Source organism: Sminthopsis crassicaudata, chromosome 2 (genome assembly GCF_048593235.1).
Source record: "Sminthopsis crassicaudata isolate SCR6 chromosome 2, ASM4859323v1, whole genome shotgun sequence".
Lineage (NCBI taxonomy): Eukaryota > Metazoa > Chordata > Mammalia > Dasyuromorphia > Dasyuridae > Sminthopsis > Sminthopsis crassicaudata.
In genome coordinates, this window is record NC_133618.1 from 574934959 (window position 1) to 574952422 (window position 17464).

General features: G+C 35.6%; 1 protein-coding gene across 2 annotated transcripts in view; it reads left to right on the forward strand.

Moving 5' to 3' along the window:
* HOMER2 (homer scaffold protein 2) overlaps nucleotides 1-12217 on the forward strand; it is a 148151-nt gene extending 135934 nt beyond the window's left edge. For both annotated transcript variants that reach the window (XM_074295294.1, XM_074295296.1), the window contains exons 8-9: nucleotides 4961-5041; nucleotides 6512-12217. In XM_074295294.1, coding sequence (XP_074151395.1) covers nucleotides 4961-5041; nucleotides 6512-6700 — 270 coding nt within the window. In that variant the 3' untranslated portion in view covers nucleotides 6701-12217. The remainder of the gene's footprint in view (nucleotides 1-4960; nucleotides 5042-6511) is intronic.
* The last annotated feature ends 5247 nt before the right edge of the window (nucleotides 12218-17464 follow it).

Below are 17464 nucleotides of genomic sequence, written 5' to 3' on the forward strand. Positions count from 1 at the left end.
CAATAGATATTGCTTTTCTTGCTTTCTGTTGTTACCCACTGTCAAGTTTGCTTCTATAGTAAATATTTGTAGATAACAGCACATTCTGAGACAATATAATGTGGTGAATGGACAACCAGCCTGAGAGCCTGAAAGGACTGAATTTTCAAGTCCCTCCACTGACATTTATTGGATCTATGGCCCTAAGCTATCACTAAATAGGTAACTATTTAGGGGTAAGTTATAGGAAAGGTATCAACACATACTAGCAGAGAAAGTTTATTTATTCAAGAATTTCTCAATGAATCCACAAATCCAGTCCCTATTCCCTAACCCTACATCTATACATTGGACCAAAGAAACGGGAATCTTGCTATTGGTTATTATTCAGTTATTTCAGTTGTGTCCAACTCTTCATGACCCCATTTGGAATTTTTGTGGCAAAAAAATTGAAGTGGGTTGCCATGTCCTTCTCAGGCTCATTTTACAGATGAGGAAACTGAGGGAAATCAGATTAAGTGACTTGCCATGGGTCACACAACTAATAATTATCTGAGGCTGCATCTTTAGACCTGTCATTCTGTGCTCTATGGTGCTACCCAACTGCCCATGTTTAAATAGCAGATTCCAAGAGAAACTTGAAAAAGGTTGTCCCTATTGGGGAGGTGGGTGACTTTGCACAGTCCCTCATTTAAATCTAATTCACTTGCATGTCATGGCAGTTCCTCCCTGATGTCATGGTCGTCTTCAAAATGAAAGAAAAACAATAAATAACAACAAAAACCCTTTTGTATATGTAGGATAGATGAGCTTTCCTTCAGTGGTCACTTGTTCTCTCCAGAGGTTCTTTTGGCAGTTACATCTAGATCTATGGCCGGTCTTACAGTTGTAACATGGTTTAATTTCAAGAATGACTCCTATTCTAGTACCATAAGAATCATGAGTATGAACACTACTTCCAACACTATGGGTTAATACAATGGAAAGGAAGCGAAACTTGAGATCATGGGAACTGGATTCAAATCCAAGCTCTACTAATTTCTACCTGTGTGATCTTGTACAAGTCTTGGGGACCTCTGTGAAATGGAGGAATTAACTTAGATGACCTTTAAGGTCCCTTCTAATAATGGATCTATAATCCTAAGAGTTGCTATTAGTTAAAAAATTGAGGATGGTCAGACATTGAACATTAAACTTTCTAGCTCTAAAAATAACCTGCATCACCCATGCTCCATTGGCAGACATCCTTCCAAAACTCAAAACCTTCTCCTCCTAAAGAGGTGGTAGATTTGGTCACTTAGTGAAGGGCAAGCATATCTCCTTTTTTCTGAAAATCCTTTCCTCATTCTCTGAAATTCTATTAGAAGTTTTAGTTCTTTGGTATAGATTAATCCCTATTAAAAATGCAAATCCACCTGGGAAAGATCAAATGTGATTTCTTGTAATGGCCCAAAGAGCTGAATTGCATGTGAATCTTAGGAGAGGGAGAAGGGCACCATTTGGGAGATAAAGAACACAGAAAGCTGAAAGCAGTAAGCATTTAAAGACAGCCTTCTATATTTTTCTGTACTTCCTGCTATCCCAATGGCACTGTGAAAAATGGCCTCTGGGATTCAGTAATAACAGTAATTCTGGAACAACCTAAAGTGTCTTCAAAAGCTGTCCCATACATTGTCCCTGCTATCCCAATGGCACTGTGAGTGATGGCTTCTGGGACTCAGTAATAACAGTAATTCTGGACCAACCTAAAGTGTCTTCAAAACCTCTCCCACATATTAGGGTAATGATCTGAATATATCCTTGTTCCATTGTCGTGTGAGGGTAAGTGAGAGTTGTGCTACACCAGTGAGTATATTTTATTGACTTTTGGAGTTGCCTGTCCTTTTTATAATTTGGTGGAAGAAGGAAGAAGAGGAGAAAATTTAAGTTAACAGCCCTTTGGCTGAACATCATGGGAATTTGTGAGTATGCCTGAGAAGGCACTCTCACAAAGAACAACCTTTGTTGCAAAAAGATGAATAGAACCAACAAACAAATGGAAAATATTGCAGCTTAGTAATGTGAAAATGGAGATTTATTAACTTGACAAACCAGCATAAATTCACCAGATTTTTGTCAGTGATATAAGGTCAAATTTCAGACCTCTCCAAAACAACTTTAGAAAAGAAGTTCTCTCTGCTCATTCATCAACCCCAGAAATTTTTTGAAAGACCAGAGAGACAAGGAAATCAGTATTTCCAAATTCATTGAGTTTCTGGATGTTAGCTATATTGTGTCTCTTTAATGTTAAATGACCTGAAAGAAGGAAATTTTTAGAATTTGCTTTTGGTTTATTCTATAACCTTAGGACTTGCCCCATGTAGTTCTCCCTTTCTTCTTTAATTTTTTAAAAATTTCTGTGATAGCTTTTATTTTTAGCTCACCTTCATTTCTATATTTGTTATTCCCCTTTCTGCTACCCAAAGTGTCATCTATTATAATAAATGAATGAATGAAGGAAGGAACCAAAAGGGAGAAAGCAGTTTAATAAAACTAACCAAGACATTATCTGAAGCTGATAATATATATAATTTTTCAAGTCCACAGTCCTTCTCCCACCTCTTTTAAGAAAAGAAGATGATTTTTTTTTCATATTTTTTTTCAGGTTCAAATTTGCTCATTTTAATTATATATCATTTAATTTCTTCTTTTTTGAATTTGATTCTTTCCATTCAGATTGTCATAATTATATATGTTGTTTTTGTAGATTTACTTTTTTTCTTCATCAGTTAATATAAATCCTTTTTATGGTTCTCTGAATTCTTTATATTCCACATTTCCTGTGGTAGCACAACACTCTATTATAGTCATACACCATAATTTTGTTTAGTAGTTCCCCAGCTAATGGGTTTCTACTTTATTTCTGTTCTTTGCTACCACAGAAAGTACTGCTATGAATATTTCTTTCTGTCTTTGACTTCCTTGGAATATATATCTAACAATAGCATATGTGAATCAAAGAGTATGGGCATTTTAATGACTTCCTTAGCATAATTCCAAGTAGCTTTCCAGAATAGTTGGGTGAATATAGTACTTTATTATTTTTTAAATGTATAAATGTATATTGGTATGCTTGTTTTTTCATAGCCCCTCCAGCATTGAGTATTTGCCAAATTGCTGTACACTATCGCTCTGTACTTTAAATAACAACAATAATAAAAGACCACATTTATATAGAATTTTTGTCCTGATTCCTCTTCTTTTGTTTATTTTTTTTAACTTTTTATTTTCAAAGCATATGCATAGTTTTCAACATTCATCCTTGCAAAACCTTTTGTTCCAATTGTTTCTCTCTCCTTTCCTCCCATTCCCTTTTCTATATGGCAAGTAATCTGATATATGTTAAACATGTGCAATTCTCCCATACATATTTCCACAATTATGCTACATAAGAAAAATCATATCAAAACTTTCTTGAAATAGACATTAAATTGAGCAACGGAATTTTGAAGTTGAAAGATGGGGCACAGAGGGAGTTAGAGGAAGGGTGACTTCTAACCACAAATCACAAATACTTTTTATAGTGAACTTTGTGGTTACAAAAAGCACTCCTGTCTCACTTTGACAATTAAATATTGCTAACAGTACAAAGAAAGCCTAGGTAAAGTGAATTAATCAGATGGTCTGCCTGGTTCAACTGAATTATGTTTAAAATGAGTTTTACTGTAATTTTTTATTCCTCTCTTCAGTGATAAAAATCAGCCTCTGTAAATCATTCCTTGTCTCCACCATCTGAGGAGTCAGATGACCTAGTTTGATATGCAAATGCTAGCTTTGAAAATTAAGTCATAGATGCTCAGGAACTTTGTGCCTCAGTTTTTTTCTATTTCAGATAATTAATTTTAACAGTTGAGTTTTTGTTTCAGAAAATGCTTTCCTTAAAATAAAACAATTAGCATCCATTTCTTGTACAAGAATGGGAGATGGAAAATTGCTAGAGATCTAACTTTGAAAAATCCCTTCTGATGAGATTACTGCCAGGATTCTTGTTATTTACATTTAAGAATAGAACTAATGTAAAACGGGATTAATTTAATGTTGGCTGGTAGTTAGATATTGGGGTAGCTCGTGGCATCCAGAGTATCCCAGACCTGGAGTTAGGAAAACTCATTTTCCTAAATTGAAATCTACCTCAGACATTAACTATGTGGCCCCAGGTAAGACATTCAATCCTGATTGCCTCAATTTCCTCATCTGTAAAATGAGCTGGAAAAGGAAATGATAAACCACTATCTTTGCCAAAAAAAAATAGGAAATGGGTTCATGAATAATTCAACACAACTGAAAATGACTGAATAAAAAGTTAGAAAATAATTCTAACTTTTTTTTTTTTTTGTCTTTGTGTTGAAAAGATTAGGTCTAATTGCATTTGTTTGGCAGCCAAACTCAATTCATGATAGCCATTTATTTATTTTTTAAAAATAAATTGATTTATTTGGAATTATTATTTTAAAGAATATTTAATTATTTTGTTTATTAATTAATATGATACTATAGACAAATTATTATTTTAAATCTTTTTACCTTACATTTTTCAATGTATCTATTTACTTCTTTCCCTCCTTTCTTTCCCATAGAGCTATCCTTATAACAAAGAATAAAAGGAAAATGAAACATTTTAATAAAATTAATTAGCACTTCTAAAAACTCCTACATTGTATGTGTTCCACATCCATAGTCCCTTTATCTTATCTAAGAAGCTTCTAGTTTAATGTAATAGAATACAACCTACTCATATATAATATACAACCCAATCTTATTAATACCCTATATAAAATATACATCCTACCCTCATTTTTATTTTTGGTTTGCTATGTTAACATTTTATAGTTACTCTGATTTTGTGAATAAATGTGAAAAGCAGTCTTTGTCAAAACTAACTTTTCTGGGTTATGTTTTTCATGTTTCCTTCTTTTTTCCCCTCTTCTATTTTTTCTAATAGGAGTTGAAAGATCTCCGAAAGCAAGGTGAAATTATACCTCAACTCATGTCGGAATGTGATTTTGTCACAGAGAAATTAGAGGTACTGGTCAGAAACACATCTAACAGAGGACTTTGGGGAAGGCACTTGTTTTATTAGTATCTTCTAGCTTCACTTCATTTAGCTTCTTAGATGCTGAAGGTTAGAATTTTTTGATTCAGAAGAAGTGAAAAGTGATTGCATACCTGGTGCTTTGCCCCCAGAATTTAAATGCAATGGGATTTGTCTTTCAGTTGTTGTTGTTGTAATTCTGTTTTAAGAAGGCTTCTCTTTAATTTGAGGGCAGAGTCCAAGATCCACTCCATCAGCTTTGTACAGATCTAATGTAAATTTTAGTAGATATTGAGGGTGACTGTTGCAGATATAGCAATTTCAATTCAGGTTACATCGGGAACCTTCCCTTTTGAATTAAATGCCTCTGCTGCTGATGAATGGTTTCTGGGCATCTTCCCCAAATAGCTACATTTTGCAAATCCACAGGAAAAAATATTACAAAACTTCTAATTTGATATTGAGAGGACATAGTTTAAACTCAAGTAAGAAAAATCACCAAAATATAATCAGTGTGACCAAGCAATCTTAATAGATAACAGAGGATTTTCCCAATAACATTTATCGACCAGATTTACTTCCAGGGGTGAGATATAATCATTTAGTTAACCTATAAGCATTTAGTAAGCAATTACTATGTATTGGGAATTATAGTAATCACTGTGGATTTAAGGACAAAAGCAAAGCAATTCTGGCCTGTAAGAAACTCCATTCCAATGGAAGACACTAGGTTTACATATATATTCATATACAAAGCAATTATAAAGCAAAGGAAGGTAACTTTGAGGAGGAAGGGTTATTAGCAGTGGTGGTAGAAGGGAAGGAAAGGTACTTGAGTTGAGCATTGAAGGAAAGCAGTGATTCCAAGAAGCAAAAGTAGAGAAGGAAGGCAATCCAAGTATGGGGGACAGCCAGGGTTAAGACTTGGCAGGCATTGAGTATCCTGTTTTAGGAACCACAAAAAGACAATTTTGGTTGGACTAGAGAGTGTATGAATGGGAGTAATATATAATATAGCTGGAAAGGTAGAATGAGATCCTATTGTACAAACCTTTTCTTATCAATCAGAGTTATTTACATTTCATCTTGGATGTGATAATGGGACCACTAGAGTTTATTGATCTCCAGGGTGGAGATGGGGGAAGATGTGACTTGGTCAAAACTGGATTTAAGAAAAATCACTTTGGCAACTTTGTGGAAGGTGGGTTTAAAGGGGGAAAGACTCAAAGCCAGGAGACTAATTAGGAAACTATTAGAGTAGTCCAAATGAGAGGTGATGAACATCTGAAGTAGGATGGTGGTTAAGGGAATGGAGAAACTGGATTTCATTCATCCATGCTTTCTTTCTCCAGTTTCCACATGTACAAATAATTAAAATTGGAATGTTGTTGGATGACTTTGTCATTGATGGTGCCCATGATTACTAATCTCCCTGACTCTTCTTTTTTCCTTTCATTCCAGGCTTCTGAGAGAGAAAATCAAAATCTCGAAGATAAAGTGAGGTCTTTAAGGACAGACATCGAGGAAAGTAAACACAGACAGCGCCACCTAAAAATGGAACTCAAGAACTTTTTGGAAGTCCTTGATGGGAAGATTGATGACTTGCATGACTTTCGGCGAGGGCTTTCCAAACTGGGAACGGAAAACTAGGGTGCAGATTGTGATGTAGGCTCCAGAAGTTTGATGTTTGTTAACCCCTCAATGTGTGTATTACAAAATAGGAACAGGAAATATCTTGTCTGCGTTTTTTTGTAAATAGAGGCTCAAAGTTTGTTGTGTTTCCAACCAATTGTGCTGCTCACCAACTTCTGTCCAGAATAGAAACTTCCCTTGTTTCTCTGGACTTCTGGACAGGTGAAGGATCTTGCCTCAGGAATCAAGAACTAGGTTTATATTAGGTACTATGGAGTTAGTATAGGGAAATCTATATTTCTTAAGGCTGTTTGCAATCATAAAAACACAAAAGTATTTTCTAATCCAACTATCAATAGTCTAAGCAACCTGCAATTTCATTCTCTTTTGGTAAGTGAGATTGGAGTTAGCTGGGTTTCCTAATCTCACTTATCAGAAATGTAATGGGTGATTTCTGCTCTGACACATTTGGGATGTTTGACTCTGAGGTCCTTTTCACCTCTATGATTCCTGGCAGGTATACATTTGCTTTGGGATAAGCCATCTAAAACTCATTGTGTATGAATGTAGTGAATCCTTCATAGTACACATTGTAATGCTTTTAAAAATGAATTGAGACTTCATGAGAAGAAAGGGAATCAGATTTTTAAGAAATATAGGTATCTCCTCTAAATCAAAGCACCATTTGCACATGTCATATCATGTGGTCTGCAGGACTACAAAACAATTTTCCTTTTAATTATTTTTAACTTATAAGTGGACAGCCATGACATTTAAGCAATAGATCATGAAGGCTCAGCCTACATTAAGAGTGGTATTGTAATCAAACAAAACTTACAACAAATTTCATATGGCACATATTTAATTTATATGTACATTATATAATATATATAATTGCTTACCATTCAGTTGGATGGAGTGTATGTATGCATATACACGTGTGTGTGTATACACACACATGTATATGTATATAATATACATGGTTATAACTAATTAATTATCATTCATCTGTATGGCATCTCTCATACACACATGCACATATCCTCCAGTCTGCAATCCATTTCTTAATATTACTTTTTCCATAGCCAAACCAAACTATTTCTGGGGTTCATCAAGGGAAAATGGGAGGGAAGTAAATAGATTAGGATTTCTGTGGGTCCTAGGCTTTCCAGATGACTATATACATCTCCCTTCTTCTCCAGTAGGGGACATCTAGAGCACAGATATTCTGGGAGCCACAGGATGCCAGGTGTCCTTAGATATAAGTATGGGAGCCAGGAGTCCTTGGATGTCTTGACTGACATCAGGGTAGTAACCAGTACCTGATGTGAGTTTTTTTGCCTTTTTATTTAGGGTCGAGGTTCACACCAGGGTGACCCCCTGTTCCAGGCTAGAAACAATTGGAGAGGAAAAAAGGGAGAAATATGGCAGGAATTTCTTGTAGCCCATTAGGGCTGCCTCTCAGATCTTTGGGTTACAGATGGAAGTCACTCAGAATTCTTTTTATTCTTCTGTTCTACCCTTGACTGAGTGACCAAATACTATGTCCCCTACTGACATATACATTCTTACCATCCTTTCCCCAGATGGCTTTAGGTTCTTTCATTAGAGGAAGTTTACTTTGTCTCCAAGATACCTCTCTCACATAGCCTGAAATTCTACCTACTAAACATTTATTTGAATTAGCCTGCATATATGGAATGAGGGTGGGAATTTAAAAAATAGTTATCTCATAACCCCTCTAATTTCTTTATGTGGAGATTCAATACCTTTCAGCTTAGATGGGAGAGAAAGGTAGCCATAAGGTCTTGGAGCAAACATCCAAAAAACTTGGAGTTTTCTCAGGTTGTCCAAAGCTCATGGTATGTTTTAGAGAAGTGGTGGCTATAGCTGCCTTTGCCTCTGGACCATAAATAAAGATTTTCATTGCCCAGCATTCACCATCCTTGTTTTGATTAGAGCCCTACTTAAAAGGATATCAAAGGTTTTTAATGCCCAAATAGCAATCATCCTTAAGAAAGTCTTAGTGCCTCTTCTTGAAGATCAAAGGGTAGGAGAGAATTGTGCATTTAGAGTGTAGGATAGAGGCCAACAGAAGAATCTGTTACCAGTCACTGTCAGTGAAGACCTTCCTAGAGAACACCATTAAAGTTGTTCAGATCTCAGAGCCAATAAATAGAGTAGTTGATTCAGATTTCCAGGAAATTATAAATTACTTTGAAATATGCTTTCTGCCCCAACTCAGCCACCCTTAAAGGTACAATGAAGGCAATAAATAACCATTGTGGAACAAAACAAAGGAAGATCTTGGATGGAACATATTGTGGTCCTACATTAGAGCCATTTAAGGAACACTGGTTAAGAACAAGGTGTTAAGGGAATGAGGCATGAGAATATCTTTTGTAGTAAGAAGCTAGTGCAATCTGAGGGAGGACAAACGCTTCACAAGAGCACTTATTGATCAACCAATTTTGTTTTTCTTTGAGAAATGCCTCAATTTTTTTTTTTCTTTAAGGAAAAAAAAACTCAAAAAAAGAAAAAAAAAAACATTAAATCCTACGGAAATTGAATGAATAATTGCTAGTGTCTGATAGACACTAAGTGTGGGAGCTCAGTTCTTGGGTATATTGAGGTGAGTATGATAGGGTAAAGATGATAAAAATAGCCATTTTAGTTTATTCTGATATTGCTTCATGAAATAATGATGTAATATGCACTGGTCTGATGATGTCCTTTTTCTCAGAATAGGCTTATGGCTCTTATTTCTCATAAGTATGGATTGACTCAAAACCTAATTTTTTTGGACTAAAAAGCTTTGCCTTAGATTTCATTTTAAGTGAAGTGTAGTAATGACAAAATTCTCCTAGATATATTGGGATCCAAACAATATTAGACTGCCTGCAAGGCTTAGAAATAAGATTTTAAAAAAAATTCAACATGGAAACAATGTTGTCAGCCATAGCTTATATAATCTCTTCTTTATCTGTAAAATATGGTGCCATGCCTAAAAAGGATAAAATTATGTGGAATCATGAACCTTCTCAGAATTAAAGAAAAGTTACCTTCAGTAGTCAATGCACAAAAATAAGATGGATGAACATGAGATAGTGTGATCTGGCTTCTAAAGGTATGAGAAAAAAATTGTGACAATAGAACTTTATGCTTATGTGGTATTTTAAGTCTACTAAGCTGTTTCACATCTTCAATCTCATTTGTTCCTTGCAATTATTCTTTTGTGAGGCAGACAAAGCATGGATCTTTATTCCCATTTAACAGAGAAGAAAATTGTTGTTCAAAAATATGTGACCTCCCTTAGTGGCAAAGCCAGGGCCAGAAGAGTAGTCTTTAAATAATCAGTTTGATTTTCTATGGCAAGGTCTTGCCTTTCTGACAAAAATCTATCAGGCTCAAAGGTGACTTTTTTTTTTCTATAACTTGATTTGGTCTATCAAAACAATATTGTTTTGAGCACATAACTATTGCTTTGACTGCTGTCCACAGTAAGGAAGAACAGATAGCCCTCTCATTCTATTTACACTAAAGACAATACATTTGATTTTTAAAACAACTGCATTTGATCATAGGATCACCACAGGAAAGCACTGACTAAATCCATACCATGAAATAAATAGAGTTTATATTTATCCCAATATATTTAGGAGAATTTTGGATGTCTTTGCCCTCTCTCTTCAACCTGGTCAAAATCTGAAAGGAGAGTTGACCCCTTAAACAGTTATTATCGTCAGATCAATTTATTTAAAATAAAATTTAGTCTTAGACTTAGAAATATGAATAGGATTCTTTTCCAAAAATTTCCTAATTCTTGCTTTGTGTGGATTTTAGTCAGCATCTTACAATTTTTCAAGCCATTCTGGTATTACCTTAAAATGAACTGTCAATTCTTAAAGTAAATGTAATGGTTACTTCATAGCACATCAGTAAATCCTTATGAAAGGCAGTTGAGCTCTCCTCTCATATCTGTGAAAAGGTGGGCCTTTGGGGAACAATAACAAGGGACCTGCGGAGAAAGACTTGTGCTTCCCCAAACCACGCCGAGCCATTCAGTTTCAGAGGCCTCCTTTTATGTTGCAGCATCTTTGGCCACCAGTCCATGGGTGCATACAGCTGGACCCATAAGTAACAGGTTTGAACCATTTGATAGGCAGGCCCTGAAAACAGACAGCCAATAGGAGATTAAGGATTTAGCTCATGATTTTTTTTTTTTTTTTTATTTCTCTTTTGCTAAGGGAGCAACATGGATGCTGTTAGCTTTCAAGTACTTTCCTCTGCAACTAGATGTTGCTGGTTGTTTATTTTTGGTTTGTAACTCTTGGCTGAATTTGTTTTTGAAAGTACAGATAGTTTAAATGGAGAATACTCATCAAGGTGCCTGTGTATTTTTGAGTTACACATGTGATTTCAGAGCCCTTTTTCTTGTGGTCACCAAAAGAAAATTTATTTATTCTGTTTGTTTACCTGTGTGTATGTGTATTGTATATATGTCCTTTAAATACCTCTCATGGTAGCATCTGTAACATGAGCATCTCAGAAGATGTTTTTGATTTTTCAGTTTAACGACTGGTCAGCAATAATTTTTAGCCATAGGCCAGCTATGAGAATGGCTATTTGAAAAGAATTTTGAGCTAACATTCTGGGGATGAGAGTATTGAATAACTTAAGGGAAAGGCAGGGTGGGGGAGGGTTGTTAAGGTGGGACAAGTTATTCTGTATTTATAATAAAGAAGTTTTCATTTCTCCCTCTCTTCCTTCCCTCCCTTCCCCTAAATGGAGAGAGAGTTGAGAGAGAGAACAGGGTTCAGGTCTTGCCAAGGCAATCCTCTAAGACTATATAAGTTGCCAAGAAGGTAATAGTCTGCATTCATAGAGAAAATGTCCTAAACCTGTACCAATGAAATTAAAAGTCCTGTCCCTAATAGGTTAATACTGCGTAATATACTCAACAAGATATTTATGGGAGGAAGAGTTTTATCAGTTGTGTGTGGGCTTCTCCCCTTCTGTTTAGATATAATTCTACAAAATTTAACTTTTTAAACATTCATCAAGAATAATTGACTCCTTGTGACCAACAACAGGGTTTTTAGATCTGTCAAAAGATTTTGCTAATAAGGTTTCAAACCTGCTTTTTTGCTATTATGAGTAAAAATTTGTCAAATAATTGAAATGTTGTTGATATATAATAATGGGGAAACATGGCCACACCTCAATTGTCATTTTGTCCTCTTTTGGTATATTTAATATATGAAGAAACATGCCGAAATATTCGGTTGAATTGTTGTTAAGAAGTCTTTTATGTTGTCACTGTGTGCCATTAACCAATAGACATTTCTCACATCAAACGCAAGCATTTAACAGTAAATGCAGATGGAGTCGATTGGTTTACTGGTAGCAGTAAAGGCTGTTTTTTATATATATGGGTGTAATTTAAAAACAAAAATGAACACATTTCCTTTAAGAACTTATATACCTTTGTGGTTTTTATCTGATTTTCTTGTATCATATAGAGTTGTTTTATGTAAAAATATATAGTTTAAGTAAAATGCCTGTGTCTGATTTTTTTTTTTAATAAGTAAGGCATAATTCACATCTACATGGATTTTGGATCTTATCTTGGGTCACCTATCCAAGGTCATCCCCAAGGACGAAAGATGCTTTCCTTGAGTTTCTTTACCATAGCTTAGGGAGGGCTGCTCTGACTTTAAAAGCATTGGATTAAAAAACATTGGATGAAGCTTTATCAGACCAGCATATTTTCTCAACCATCAGTTTTTCCAAAGAATAAGGTAAGTCACTTTTGGGGCTGCAGTTTTCCATGTCACCTCCCTTCTGGCACACTTCCTCAGAGGCTGTCCTTGTCACTCAGTAACACAGAGTTGTCTTTTAAAACTTAAAGACTTTGATGATCCTGTACTTCCTTCAGAGACTTGGGAGGTAAGGTTCAACTGCCCTCTCTTCAGCTAGGTCACACAGTGAGTAGAGATGTGGGCTTGAAATCAGGAAGACTCATCTTCATGATTTCAAATCTAGCTTCAGACACTAGCTGTGTGACCCTGGGAAAGTCACTTAATACTATTGACTTTTTTCCTCATCTGTAAAATGAGCTGGGGAAGGAAATGGTAAAACTACAACAGTATCTTTGAAAAGAAAAAAAAATCCCAAAGTAGGAATAACAACAAAGCTCTCTCTTCAAAGAATGATTCAAGGGGATATATGAATAGAGTCTCCTGGCCCTCTTTCCCAGAACCCAACCAATCAAATTTTTCTTAAATTCCAGATATTATTAAGTTTTATGTGAATATGTTTAGTTTATACCAGATTGCTTGCTGTCTTGGGGAGAGGGGAGGAAAAAAAAGAGGGAGAAATATTTGGAACACAAGGTTTTACAAAGGTTAATGTTGGAAAACTATCTTTGCATGTATTTGGAAAAATAAAACACTATTTTAAAAAAAGAACTATATTGTTTGCGGGGGAAAGAGAACCTATCTTGTCTGTCTCCAAAGTACTTTGATTCTAGAACTCAAGTATTCAGAATACTAATTCAGTAGTCTGTCTATTAAAAAGTTGTACTTACAAAAAATAAATAAGTAAAGCAATAGCAAACTCTTTCTTAAAAAAAATGAATATACTTAGATTGCAGTCAGATTTGGGATGGGGCTTGTGGCTTTTTTAAAAATCAGTTTAAAGAAAGATTGATTAAAGAAAAGAAGCATTTATTAAATGCTTACTATGTGCCTAGCATTGTCCCTAAATGGTGGTGAAATAAAAGCAAAAGACAAGACATCTCAAGTCCTTCCAGAGCTTATATTCTAATGAGAAAAGACACTACACAAAAGGGAATGTAAATTAGAAGTGAGAAGAAGAAAAGTATCTGATTGGGAGAAGAGGTAGTTGTGAAGTCTGGAAGCTGGGAATAAGACCCCAAAGACAATGAAGGTTGACCTGGGTCCCTCCCCAAGATAGAGCCTTCTTGAATGGCTTTCTAGAATGACTTGTTTTTCATCATTGTAATTAGCTTTCCCTATTTTTTGTTACTGCCTGGAAGTAGTTCTTACCTGTCTCTATTCAGGCTGTTTGAATAACAAAGTATCATCCTTGGAACTGTGAGATCTAGATCTCCATCACCCCCTTATGGTGTATAAATGTGGCTGTCCATTTCTGAAGAGGACCAAAATGACATCACTATGTTAGAATCGAGTTACAGCATGTCCAACTGTGGCTGATCAGACTAATACGAGCTTGGAGTGCTCTGCCCCAGGGTGTGCACAAATAATCCAGATGAACATTTGGGGTGGCTTCTCTAATTTTGTGTTTCCTTTGAGCTAATTCCATTCTGCTTTGCTCATAGGGCACAGTGACTTCTCTGATGAGGGCAAGCCATGGCAGGCAATCCTGTGCCAGTGTCTCCCATGTCATGCAATCGATTCTAAAGTTCTTGAGAGATGCCTTGAGGTGTTCTTATATCGCTTTTTCTGACACCTTGTGATCACTTACACTGTATGAGTTCTCCATAAAATAATTTTTTTGGCAAGCGAACATTTGATATTTGTACAGTGTGGCCAGTTCAATGGGAGTTGTGCTCTCTGCAGTAGAGTTGGAATATTTGGCAGTTAAGTTCAAAAAAGGGCCTCAGTGTCTTATTCTGCCGTATGATCTTCAAAATTTTCCCAAGACACTTCAAATGGAAGTGATTCAGTTTGCCAGCATGGTACTTGTGTACTGGCCGGCTTCACGGGCATACAGCAATGAGTTCAGCAAAACAGCTCTGTAGACCTTTAGTCTGATAGTTTAATACCTCTCCTCTCCCACACTTTCTTTCGGAGACTCCCAAAAACATAGCTAGCTCTGGCAAAAAGTGGGTCAGTCTCATCAATGTGGATGTCCCAGGAAAGTATACAGCCAAATATATCCACAATGTTCAAAACATCACCATTCACTGTAACTGATGGTTCTACATAAGGATGGTGTGGTGCTGGCTGATGGAGCACCTGTATTGTCTTGATGTGCTAGGATAACAGAGTGGTTGAAGGCACTAGACTCAAGGTTCTACCTTTTTTCTGTGAGTAGTCTAGTCTCCAAATGGAAGCATGGGTTGAAATCCCACTTCTGACACATAAAATTTTTATAAATAAACTACAGTGTGCTTGACCATAAATTGCTGGCTTATTCTTTCAGTAGCTAGCGCTTTGAAAATATTTGTAATGTAAGGATAAGTGTAAATTCATAATATTTAAAGTGTTTTTCAAATTGTAAAGCACTTTTTGTAACAGTTATTATAAATTTTCCATCATGCGCGAGGTCTTGAGACTAGAACAGTCTCAAAGGAATGAGCCAATAGCATAATAAAAGAAGTTTTTGGTTTCAGAAAATTGAATTCTAATCCTACTCTGGTCTAATCTTAGATTTATGTGACCTCAGGCAAGTCACTGATCAAATTACTTCCACTTTCTAGGAGGGGATAGAGCTAGATGACCTCTAAAATCCTTTTCAGATTTAAATCTATAATTTTACTTGGGGGGAGAAGTTGTCTCTTTCCTCTTTTTTTATATGGGCCTATTGAACTGAGAAAACTCACATGATGTTTTTTTAAACTGTTAATTCAGTTTATTTTTAAAAAATATTTCATTTTTCCAAATATATGCAAAGTGCACACATATATTGTATCTAGGATATACTATAACACATTTAACATGTATGGGGCTGCCTGCCATGTAGGGGAGAGGGTGGAGGAAAGGAAGGGAAAATTCAGAACAGAAGTGAGTGCAAGGGATAATGTTGTAAAAAATTACCCATGCATATATACTGTCAAAAAAAAAGTTATAATTATAAAATTAATTTAAAAAATAAAGTATCAAAAAAACCAAATACATGCAAAGATAAATTTCTTTTTAAATATATTTTAATAGTTTTTATTTATCAGACATATGTATGGGTAATTTTACAACATTGACAATTGCCAAACCTTTTGTTCCAATTTTTTCCCTCCTTCCCCCCACCCCAAATGGCAGGTTGACCAATACACGTTAAATATGTTAGAGTATAAATTAAATACAATATATGTATACACGTCCAAACAGTTGTTTTGCTGTACAAAAAGAATCGGACTTTGACATAGTGTACAATTAGCCTGTGAAGGAAATCAGAAATGCAGGTGGACAAAATTAGAGGTATTGGGAATTCTATGTAGTGGTTCATAGTCATCTCCCAGAGCTCTTTCACTGGGTGTAGCTGGTTCAGTTCATTACTGCTCTATTGGAACTGATTTGGTTTATTTCATTGTTGGAGAGGGCCACGTCCATCAGACATGATCATCATATAGTATTGTTGTTGAAGTGTATAATGATCTCCTGGTCCTGCTCATTTCACTCAGCATCAGTTCATGTAAGTCTCTCCAGGCCTTTCTGAAATCATCCTGTTGGTCATTTCTTACAGAACAATAATATTCCATAACATTCATATACCACAATTTATTCAGCCATTCTCCAATTGATGGGCATCCATTCATTTTCCAGTTTCTGGCCACTATAAAAAGGGCTGCCACAAACATTCTTGCACATACAGGTCCCTTTCCCTTCTTTAAGATCTCTTTGGGATATAAGCCCAGTAGTAGCACTGCTGGGTCAAAGCTTATGCACCATTTGATAACTTTTTGAGCATAGTTCCAAATCACTCTCTAGAATGGCTGGATGTATTCACAATTCCACCAACAATGCATCAGTGTCCCTGTTTTCCCACATCCCCTCCAACATTGCGCATCATCTTTCCCTGTCATTCTAGCCAATCTGACAGGTGTGTAGTGGTAATCTCAGAGTTGTCTTAATTATGCAAAGATAATTTTCAACATTTACCTTTGCAAACCTTGTGTTTCAAATTTTTCTCCCTCCCTCTCTACCGCTCCTATGCCCAAGAGAGCAAGCAATCCCATATAGGTTAAATATGGGCAATTCTTCTAAACATTTCCATATTCATCATGCTGTGCAAGAAAAATCAGATCAAATGGGGAAAATAACACAAGAAAGAAAAAAACAAAGTAGGTAAAAATACTATGCTTTCATCTACATTTAATTTCCATAGTTCTCTCTCTGGATACAGATGGCACTTTCCATCACAAATCTATTGGAATGGCCTTGAGATACCACATTGTTGAAAAGAACCAAATCCATTACAGTTGATCATCATATAATCTTGTTAACTGGGTACAATACTCTGGCTCTCCTCACTTCACTCAGTATCAGTTCCTGTAAGTTTTTCTAGGCTTTTCTGAAATTAGCTTGCTCATCATTTCTTATAAAACAATAATATTCCATTAAATTCATGTATCAAATTATTCAGCCATTCCCCAACTGATGGGGGGAAGAGTTTGATTTCCAATTCCTTGCCACAACAAAAAGGGCTGTTGCAAACATTTTTGCACATGTGGGTTCTTTTCTCTCTTTTATGATCTCTTTGGGATATAGATCCAGTAGAGACACTGCTGGATTAAAAGGCATGCACAGTTTTATAGCCCTTTGGCATAGTTCCAGATTGATTTCCCAAATCACATATAATTCTTTAAAAATCATTCTATCTTTAAAAAATATTTATTTCAAACCTTCAACAAGCATTATCTGGAATGGTAATAAACTAGAAAGCTTTCCAATATAATTGGGGTGAAGGAAGAATGCCCACTATCATCTCTGTTATTTAGTACTGCACTAAAAATATTAGATATAGCAATAAGAGAAGAAAAAGAAATTTAAGAGAATTAGAATAGACGTTGAAGAAACA